Source organism: Vidua chalybeata, chromosome 2, assembly GCF_026979565.1.
Source record: "Vidua chalybeata isolate OUT-0048 chromosome 2, bVidCha1 merged haplotype, whole genome shotgun sequence".
NCBI lineage: Eukaryota > Metazoa > Chordata > Aves > Passeriformes > Viduidae > Vidua > Vidua chalybeata.
In genome coordinates this window covers 73,127,003-73,137,809 of record NC_071531.1, presented here as the reverse complement: position 1 = coordinate 73,137,809, position 10,807 = coordinate 73,127,003, and the positions used below count along the sequence as shown (strand labels likewise).

The 10,807-nt window shown below is 42.6% G+C and overlaps 1 protein-coding gene and 1 long non-coding RNA gene across 3 annotated transcripts; one reads left to right on the top strand and one right to left on the bottom strand.

Annotated features, from left to right (window-relative positions):
* Positions 1-2,288: 2,288 nt before the first annotated feature.
* Positions 2,289-5,762, bottom strand: LOC128784062 (olfactory receptor 10AC1-like). Of its 2 annotated transcripts, XM_053935323.1 has the most exons (3): positions 5,631-5,762; positions 3,572-3,604; positions 2,289-3,459 (listed from the first exon to the last, which is right to left on the bottom strand). In XM_053935323.1, the coding sequence occupies exon 3, from the start codon at positions 3,452-3,454 to the stop codon at positions 2,594-2,596; it is 861 nt and encodes a 286-aa protein (XP_053791298.1). In that variant the 5' UTR covers positions 3,455-3,459; positions 3,572-3,604; positions 5,631-5,762; the 3' UTR covers positions 2,289-2,593. The 2 variants fall into 2 exon arrangements, with proteins under 2 accessions (XP_053791298.1, XP_053791297.1); XM_053935322.1 differs by having other exon boundaries at positions 2,289-3,604.
* Positions 5,763-7,014: 1,252 nt separating this feature from the next.
* On the top strand, positions 7,015-8,452 carry LOC128784589 (uncharacterized). The gene is made up of 3 exons (XR_008429548.1): positions 7,015-7,094; positions 7,336-7,458; positions 8,008-8,452. It is a non-coding gene; the product is annotated as an uncharacterized LOC128784589 (long non-coding RNA).
* The last annotated feature ends 2,355 nt before the right edge of the window (positions 8,453-10,807 follow it).

Below are 10,807 nucleotides of genomic sequence, written 5' to 3'. Positions count from 1 at the left end.
TCCTGCTGTTCCCTATGAAGTTCTGAAAATAACTTAGAAATGACCTTTTAAAAATTATTCTTCTGTGCTCATGCCTACATCAGGGATGGTGCTGCCTTACTTCACTTGAGCATGCTCCAGCTCTCAGCACAGGTGTGCTGAGTCACCCGGACTGAAACAGCCACGTGTTGAGTGGAAAAGGAACCTCAGGCAGGTCCAGTCAATAAAAAGATAACATTTTAGAAAGGAAGTGGGTCTGATATCTCTGATACATTGCTGCTGCTCTTACCTCATACTCTCTACAGATCTATACAGTGCTCAACATAGCTGGCATGGGGTGGGGGGAAGAGTTGCTGTGAATGGGTGTGGGAATGCTAGTGAGGATGGTCTTGGGCTCTGGGATATCTCCTCACTCTGTTCATCTTCAAGAACATTGGGTAGAGAAAGTGTCTTCTCAGAAAGCCTCCACTGATTCTTATACTTCCCATATGTATCTCAGAATGAAAGAGCTGGAAGTCTAACCTGGCTGCTGTTTTGGTCATGTCATCCCTTCCAGAGGCATCATCTGTATCCTTAGAGTGAGGAAAGGTCTGCCCAGGTGCCTCTGTTCTGCAGTGGTTAGCAAGGAAGTGGGTCCTAGTTCAGGGAACAGCCCTGCTATCTTCCCACAGCAGGTAACAGTTCTCTCTCTGCTATCCCATGCCCACAGGTGCCAGAAATATGTGAGGGCCTCTACCAAGGCTTTGAACAGTATTATAAACCTCAGTGTCTTTCTGTCCATCAGTTTTATTGCCAGGCATTTGGACATATCAATACCTCCTAGAAGGCAGGTTAGAAACCTCTGATGCAAAGTCCTGCTAATCTCAAGAATGACCTCTGGCCACCTCAAGTCCAGCCAACTGCTTGCAGCAGGATTAACTTCAAATCTTGATTTGACTTGACAGGATTCAGAATTGATGCTTCCTATTTTTCCTGTGCTCATTACAGTTACTTAATAGTATTTGATTCAAAGTACTTCTCTAATGTAATTCTGAAGTACTTCTCTGTTAGTACATAGTGTTCTGTCATTGAGACCCTCCCCTTCTCACTTTTGGAAGAGCTGGCAGGTGATTAAAATGTTCACTGCAACTTTGATAATTTTAAATAATGCAGCTAAGTGTTTGCCCACAGAGTAATTAAGTATTCATTGACTTGAGAGCCAATATTCTGTGTTAATGTTTTAGGCAGGCTAGACTCTGAACTTGAAGACAGCTTTTAATGTCAGTTTTAAATTCTACATTTCTCTTTTGTCAGAAGGCTCCAAGTTAACTTCCTTAGTTACAGTGCCAATTTCTTACATTTGTCAAATCCACTTATCATAATTTTTAATGATTGTAGCCCAGAGAAAGCAAATACCACTCTGCTCTCTCAATCTGCCCAGAGAGCTGAGGGCAGCTGAAATTCCTTTGGATTAGACAGAGGAAGAGAAGCAAACATTCTCATTTTTTCTCAACTATTTTCTGTGTAAGAGGTGGGTTTTGAATCATGGGGTCTCTATGGCCTTTAAAGAGACACGGGGGAGGGAAGCATTAAATAAAATAATGAAGTTGGTTCTTTACCCCCCTCTTCCTGGCCCAAAATTGATCTTCCCTAATTTGTCTGAATCACCCTGTTCCTCCTACACATAGGAAACTCATAAAATAGCACTGCTTTGTACCTTTCAGACTCTTACGTCTGCTGCAGTCCAGCCTGTGCTGTAACTCTCACTGGTTTTGCTGAAGAAATTGCAACAACTGTGGCAGCAGTATTATTACTTTTACAATTACAGATCTCAACACTCCCCAGGCATTCATATTTATATGATGCAGTCTTTGCTGGTAAAAGTCACGTGATAAAACAAGTATCTTAGCCTTTGTGTTGCCATAGGAACAATCCAAACCTAAAGCATCTCCCTATAAAAGGAAATATGTTTTGCTTCCTGCAAAATAGGCATAGCAAAGTCATACTCTTGTTAGACTATTGACATTTCAACTTTCAATATACAGAATAATTCAAGGTTAGATGAGTTTGCACTAACAATCTTCCCATTTGTCATGAGATGCCAAAGTGCAGCCTTCTAACAAATTTGGAGAAAACCAAATTTGCTAAACCACAGCTAATTTACCTTTCTTTCTAGCCATGGACCTTCTTCTTCTAACATTCCTTTAAGCCCCTACAGATTTATTGTGCTGCTAAACTTACCAGTTTAAAATTTGTACTGACTACCCAATTTCTACTGTCATCTTGATAGAAAAATAATGAAGCCAATATTTTAATATTGGTTTATTAGCTTTAAAAATTTTTGTGTTGGTCTTCTGATTGTGCTGGGATGACTATGAATGTAAGCCTGAATATGTATGTGATCAGGGAAGCGAGACCAGTGATTGATCAAAGCTCTTCATCCTCACAACTCACTAAGGCATTTTCCTTTAGATCAAGTGTTATGGTGGGGATTTTTTTTTTTTTTTTTGAGCAGAGATATCTTTTTCTCATAAATGTAGTGATGCATATAGAATTCTGTCTGGATACTTGCCTTAGTGAAGTCTGTGGTGATCTGGTTATGGGGCTGTTTTCCAACAAGCATGTGTTTGTTCTACTAAAACTTACCACACACAGGCATCACAACTGTGATAGTATCCCAGTTCACCTGAGCTATTTTCTTCCTTCTCAGCATTTTCCTGAGGATCCCTCTGATCTCCGTGTTCCTCAGGCTATAAATGAGGGGATACATTAAAGGAGTAATGTTGGTGTAGACCAGAGACACCACCTTGTCCCGAGCTGGTGAGTAACTGGACTTAGGGCGAATGTAGATGAAGGTGGCACAGCCGTAGTGCAGTAAGGTGATGGCCAGGTGTGAAATGCAGGTGGAAAAGGCCTTGCCCCTTCCCACAGGGGAGCTGACGCCTAACAAAGCCACAGCAATGCAAAGGTACGAGGCCAGGATTAGGAGCAAGGGGAGCAGCAGGAGGAGCACGCAGGCAGCCAGCAGGGGCAGCTCGGTGGTGTAGCCCCGAGCGCAGGCCAGGTGCAGCACGGCAGGCACATCGCAGAAGAAGTGGTCGATGCGGCGGGACTGACAGAAAGGCAGGCGGAACACGGCCACCGTCAAGGCCAGGGCAGCGGCGAAGGCTGCCAGGGCGCCGGTGAGAGCCAGCCGCAGGCACAGCCCCTCGCTCATCAGGGCCGCGTAGCGCAGGGGCTGGCAGATGGCCACGTAGCGGTCGTAGGACATCGCTGCCAGCAGGAAGCACTCGGCCCCGCCGAGGGCCACGAAGAGGTGCATCTGTGCGGCACAGCCCAGCACGGAGATGGGGCTGCCGCCCGCCGCTGCCAGGCCGAGCAGCGCCTTGGGGACAATGACTAAAGTGTAGCAGAGCTCGACGGCAGAGAGTTGGCAGAGGAAGAAAAGCATGGGGGGACGTGAGGGCTCCATCACCACCGCCATGAAGATCATCATATTCCCTGCCAATGTGACCAAATGAACAATGAGAAAGATAAGGAAGAGCAGGACCCGCAGATGAAGCAGCTCGGAGAAGCCGAGCAGGAGGAACTCCATGGTTGCACCAGTGCTCACATTGTCCCTCTCCATGCAGCCTTCACATGGCATCTACAGGAGAGAAACAGAAGGGAAACTGCTAAATTCGATGCCTGGCAATCAATTCCATATAGGAAATAATGCTGCATTACTGTAGAACCAGTGTAGTAAAGCTTATTGGCTGGAGAGGAAGGGGATTTCATTGAAAAAAAACCCCAAACTTCAAGCCTAATTTCCCTCAGCCACATTCAGCACAATCCCAGACCCATATTCTCACAACCACCAAGGTTCTTGTGCCCAAACAATCTGCCTAGGATTCTTTGTCACGATGTTGGTGACAATGACTGTCAATCGTGGGTCTTCATCACTTCTTCTGAGTCGTGCTTAAGTTTGTGACCACGTGCAGGTTTTGAAAATGCATTAGGTACCCTTTAGGAGTTGACACTGATTAGCCTGACTGAGCTGTCCTGCTTTTGAGAGTCTTCATTGGACTCTCCCTCCTCACCTGAGTGTTCTAAGAAGCTGCAGACAGAGGTGTTTGGGTCTTAACAACCACCAGCTCCTAGGTCTCACAGAAGCTGCTGCTTTTCCTTGCGCTTCTACTCCCAGGCAGACCTGTTAATTCTCTATTCACAGCACTTCTGCAGTCCCCTACATCTGTGTCAGAGATGTGCACGGACAACCAGTCAGTGAGCTGGACCTTCCATGCTACAACCTGACTCCCATTAGTGGGAATTTGAGGTGTTCTCTGACTGGCTTTTCCCTTCTCCACAGTGGGTCTGCCATTAAGGTTCGTACAGAAAGAGGGTTTCGGTGATTAGACATGAGAATTCCGAAGTTAGGGCTGACATTTTGGCTGCTTACATCTTTATGTCTGGCTCAGCCCTATGGCATCAGAGTTAAAGTAAATAAACTCCCACTCTCAAAACCAAAGATGTCCATGCAACATACATACTCTAAAACAGTATTTTAAGGAAAACACAATGCTAATATACTGGACTTGGAGACTGAGATCTTACTTTTCACAGGAAGAACAGAAATTTCCTAGGAATGTGGAGAGATACAAAGCTACTTAAGCTGAAAAATCTAGGAAAGATAGGACTGTAGAGAGACATACAAAAATAAATTATAGATACATAGACATTATATATCATTGAACAGAGTTCATTGCAACATGTTCATCAATGTATACAGTATTAACTACAAGGAATAATTCCAACTCTTTCTACACTTTGCCATAAAACAGAAATAAAATCAGAGATTCCTTGAAGACTTCTGCTTATATAAAAATCCCAGCAATATTTAAGTTTGAAACAAACTGGAAAATTACATGAAATGTCATCAAAGACTAATAGAAGGAATGTGACATTGGTGGAAAAGCTATTAGCAGAGATGGGGATTTGTTTCAAAAAAACTCCAGAAAAAATAATCAATACAGTTGAGGAGGTGAATCTGCTTAAAGCCTACAGACCTTTGCCTTATTTTTTTTTTGCCCCAAGGTTTACTAGTGGTTCAGTATCTCAGCAGCATTCAAAACATCTGGGGACTCAGGTAAATATGAAAATACCCACAATTGTATTACCTCAGGTGCAAAACTAGGAATTTAATCACTTTGCCTCAGAGCATAAGTCAGCAAAATTAACAAACTAGGAAGAAACTACCATAAACTCCAAGACCAAAAAAAATAATGGACAGTCAGTGAAGACCAGGAAGGAGCTCTTTAAAGAACATAGAGAGACCAGTGATCCTGCAAAAGCAAGTAAAAAATGCTACTGCTAGACATATTTTCCAGCAGTTATAAAGCCATGGTTAACTCCTATATCCATGCTTTGCTGCTGCAAGACCTCCCCAAAAGCAGTTCTTAGCAGTCTGGCTGTAAATCTTTTTTGACACTCTATGCAAGTAAAAGGTCTTCACTGAAAACAGGAGTAATGGGTTGGTATATGGCTGTGGACTGAGGACCAGCTGGGGCTCCCCTCTCTCCAAGTACTGAGACTTTAAGAGGATTCTGCTAAACACAATAGGGCTAAGAAGTGGGGGAAAAAAAAGGGGTTTCCCTTCCTTTCATCTGGAGCTGTTTGTTTCAGTGACAACATACCTTCTCTGGGTTAAAAAGTATGAAAATAGAGACTTCTTCCTCTTGATGATGTGTGCTGTTCAGTCTGGGCTGAGATTCTGTTTCTTGCCCAGTCTGGGCTCCCTCTGGCTGTGCATGCCCCTAGAGCCAATGTTTTCTTTCAGCATCTCATAGCCATCCTCTCTTCTCTGCAGGACCCAGCTCCTTATATGCCATTATGACACAGAAGTCTGTCCTGTTCCCTGTTGCCTCCTCCCTGCACCATGGACAGGCAGTTCCATTCCTCCCAAGAAAGGGGGGTTGCAGGTTTTCTGTAAATCAAGCAATAGGATGTAATGCATCTTCAGAGGATGACAGAGTTGCAGCACCCTCCTCTCTTGTTCTCTTCACTGAAGCAATTGAAAATAGCTGATTATTGATGGGGCTGCTTTGTACCTGGCATGGCAACATTTTAAGTTTAAGTTAACATTTTAACACAATGCATTGCTGCTCTTATTAAATAAAAATAAATCTGTGGGTCTTTAAGTAATTTTAAACCAAACTAACACTTAGAGGCAAAGCAAAACAGATATTAAGACTTTAAACGCATCTGTGTGGGGAGTTTTCACCAGTTCAGGTCACCCATTATTCCTTACTGGCTCAGATGAAATCACCATTCAGCATTTGGTAGGACTGAGATTATTTGAGCCCAATTTATTTTTATTGCCATTGTTACATTAATTCCTGGCCACTTACATTGAAATAATTAAGGACATCTGTAGCCTTATGTGAGTATAAAAGAGAGGCAAAGTCAAGATTTTTAAGTGCTAAAATTGCTGCTTGGCAGAAGCATGTAAATATGGTACCTCAGGATTTTTCACAGGACTTGTTTTAGAAAGAATCCTTTCAAAATGTTCTTCTCTCATATTTTATCTATGTGGCATAGTCATTTTGGAACAAAACTACCTCACACATCAGTCCAGCCTGGGACTAATTGTGTTGGGAAAAGAACCTGGACTTCCAGTGGACAGCAAGAAACAGGAGCCAGGAAGGGTCAACAAAGACCAACCACTTTCTGGGCTGTAATAGTAAGAATGTGTCCAGCAGGTGAAGGAAAGTGATTATTCCCCTTTATCTGTCACATATGTAGCCACATCTGGAACACTGCCAAAGTTGTATTTAAGTATTTTTACTCTATTTTAAACCTGTCATTTAACTTCTTGGAATTACAGCTATGACAGTGGAGTCTATCCTCTTTCGTTTCTCAAGTCACTTCCTTGACTTTCAAAAAATTTTTTTTTATTTCAACTCTTTTCCTTACACTTCTTATTGTTTAAGGTTCTGCAAATAATTCAGGGCACAGAATTTTTTAGAGCATTTACAAAACTGAATTCTGAATTTTTCTTGAATTCTAGGTACTGTTGTATAATGCTGAACAAAACAGCAACCCTGAAGCCTCTCTTGGTGACGTGTTGTCTCTGCAGCTGTAACAGGAGCAAAATTGAGGTGCTGGTTATTTTCTAATTACACCTAACAAGTTGGGCGGATTATAAATGGAAGCAAATCTTTACAGTGAAGTCTATTTTAGTCAAATGCTTTTCAGAGTAAGACTGCTCCCTCTAGTAAACTCTCTCAGAATTTCAGGACATCAGCTAATTAACTCATGCAGAGTTTATCTCTGTGTTATAAAATAAAATTTAGGGGCTCTGGTGCTATTTCTTGCTTTGTCCTCTTCTCTCACCTGCAGGAGAGAATCTGCTGCCTCAGTCACAGTGCAAAAATAATTATCAGGAACTACTTTGACAAGTCTATTCCAGCTTTCTCATCTTCAAATGGTCCTTTCCTCCTGCTGGACTGGAGGTGAACTGAGGTGAGTCAGCACGTACCCAGTTACCAATACCACACAGTCAGCAGTTATATGCACTAATTTTTTTTTACCATAGTGCCCAGCCTCACACTGAAATAAATCAGGCAAATTACTGTTTCAGTTTGTGTGTGTGCAGATAAGCCATCATTTATTAACATGCAACTTACACCTCCCCGCAACGTTTCAACACACTCCCACACATTACCTGCAAAACACGGCTCCCCAGGAGGGGAGTGCTAGCTGGAGTGAGCTGTGCAGCCCAATGCCAGAACACACAGCAACCAGACAAACAACAAGTAGCAGAGGATGAGAATATGCATGTCAAAGCGACTCGGTACTTCCTTCTCTAGCCCACACCTTTCAGGTTCCCAGCACTTCCATTGCATTAGCTTACAGCCAAATGCATAACAGATTATTAAAAGCTGCAGGTTGGCATTAGTGTTTGCATGTCTTGAGTCTGCAGCATGTTACAGAGCTGTACATTCTGCCTTGCTGCAGACTTCAGCCATACTCTCCTCCCCCGCACTCTTAACTGTGTGATTTTTTTTTCAGTATATGCCTGCAAGGCTTTGGGACTGGCCTGCCTTAGCCCGAATTTGTATAAAGAGTCTCCTGGAATCCAGCTACGGTTAATGAATCACATCGTATCACCTTCTATCAACAGTTGCAACATACTTCAGAGGATATTCCCCTTGGTCTTCAGGAAAAGGGCCAGTGCTGGTCTTGCCTATCCACACCCGTGGATCACCAGACTTCTCCAAAGAAGGCAAGAGAAAATGGGAAGCTCAGTGTAATGTGGAGCAATCTAGGCAAAATGGAAACAACTGAGAGAGGTACCAGGAAACCTGGAGGAGAGGGACAGCCAGTCCCAGCAATAGCCAGGAAAATGGCACTCTCAGCCCAGAGGACACAAAGATCTTCAGCAGGCTGAAAGCAATTTTCAAGCAACATGAGCTACCTAGCCAGTGGTAAAAGAGAATAAAGAGGATAAGAATGATTGCAGATCTTCTTTGCATGCAAAAGCATGCTGATATTGATCCTCAGGGTGTATGTTAGCGCTGTAGAAAGCAAAGATTTTGGCTCTCGTAGCTGCACTGATGTTCTGCTGCAGGTATGTTCAGGAGCAGAAGCTTCTGTGTTATTCAGAAACGTCATGGTGACTTATCTGATTATAGAACTTAAGGCAGTTTTAAGGTAGATTGCTTGAATTGGTTTTGGTGGTTGATGAAATGTAAGATTCGCTCAAATGAAAATGTTAAGAGTGGCAATATAAAAATAAATGCTAATATCCTTTGAGAAAGTGCATTTGTGACTCCAGTACGGATGATTATGATCATAACCTAGCAGGACCAAGGGCTGAAAATCACAGAACCTTGCCAGAGACTTTAAAACAGGTATAGGATCCCTATTCTGTAATAAACAGGAATCAAGAAGTGTCTCTCACAGAGGCAAGACACTGAAACAATTGGGCATAGCCTTTAGGAGGAGCAGTGTATCCTTATTCCCACAATGTTCAGAGCTTTCTGGAAACCGGGAACTGAAACTGGCTGGGGTGGTAACAGCAGGATAGCTGGCATCAGTTTGCCTTGGTGAGAAAAATCATCACGCCGCTCTCCTTGAGTTTCTGTTGTTTGGCTTGATAAACCATGCCTGGGAACTCAGTCTGGGAAAGATGCTGAACCATAAACCAACCAAAACAGAGTTTTGCAAAAAAAGGGCAGGCAACCTGGCAGCTAATTACTCCTCATGATTTGTTAAGGGTGGGGCATTTCTTTCACCTCGTTGTACTTACTCATAGTCTAACCCAGCCAAAGGCATTGTCCTGTGTCTCTGCTAAAAAAAAGGTTGTACTTAAAGGTTGTAATAGCACCATAAACATGCGAGCTTTTCCCGTATGGAATAAAATAGAGTTACTAGAAGAAAACTTATTTAGAGCTAGAGAGAGAAAGGACAAATCTAAAATAGGAATTCATTAATAAAAGGATGAAAATATTTAACCTGAGAACAGCAAGTGAAAATGAAAAAGACAGACAAACTGAAAATTAGGGCTACAGGTCCTGGAAAAGATTAACTAGGAACTTCACTAGTTAAGACAAGAAGGAAGGTGAGGGTAGTAGGAAAGACTGATATTCTGAAGACAAGTCTAAGTTTTCTTCTTGTACCTGAAGTTATTTTCAGATTCATTTGGACAACTTTGTGGATGTCTCTGTGGATCCAATTAAAAGTTTGGGTTTTAACTACCTTCAGCCTGAAGGGCTCATCTGGAAAGAAACAGAATAGCTGCAACTCTCATGGTCTCTGAAGGAGCTCAGCAGTGTTCAGCCCTTCTTGGGGCAGGGATGACAGCACTCTGGGACCTTGCTGAGAGTCACTGGTGTTGACTTCCGAAAATCATGTATTTATTATTCCCTGTGCAATGGTAAATGAGGCATTGTCTCACCTGAGCTCTTCCTTGGGGTGGGAGTGACTGAGACACTCCACCTGGGGACATCATTTGTTTTTGCTTAATTTGTTCTGATGAACTACAGACGTTGGGAGAAAAGTCAGAAAAACTCATTGTCTTATGAAGTTCTCCACAGGAGACACTATCCCAAGCTGATGCTGCACACACTTCATCCCCAATGTACTAAGCTACTACTCATTTCATCCTCCTCCTCCCATCTTATGTTTGGTCATCTAGAGAAACATTTTTCATCTGTGTCACTTAGAAGCCCAAAGCTCATTTTCAGAATAGTGAGGTAAATAACTATTAGGCTGACATGCTTTTCTGAAGAAGCTTATTTCAGAAAATAAACTCTGCAAACCAGCATCCCAGACTGAATATACAAACTCCAGATGAACTGGAGCTTGTTTAGACAGAAGAACTGTGGTAGACAGTCAATATGTGTGGTCAGAGACTGCAGATGGGTTGTAGGATCCATTCTAGCACTGAACTCTCAAGTTTGGTTTCAAGCTGTGTTTCAAGAAAGTCAGCTGGAGGTGAAAGAAAAGAGCAATCTGTCCCTAATTGTGAAAAGAATCTATGTTTTAGAAAACATATATACGGCGGCTTGCTGGACTGGATGGCAGGGGAGCAGGTGCTCAGTCAAGACCCATCCAGCTGTTGCCTTGAGCATTCTTTAGCATCATTTCCACTTACTGCCTCACACAATGATGTACATATTATCTACTTCTATTATTTTTTTTCTTGTGTTCACAACATTTCTAAATTCTTACATAACATAAGAGAAAACGCTGAAACAACTCAGTGAGAATTCAGCAAGATATTCTTGGTATAAAGCCCAGCATTGCATCACCACTGCAGAATACAGGATGAGAAACAGTAAAATGTTACTAGTCCAGATGTCCTTGA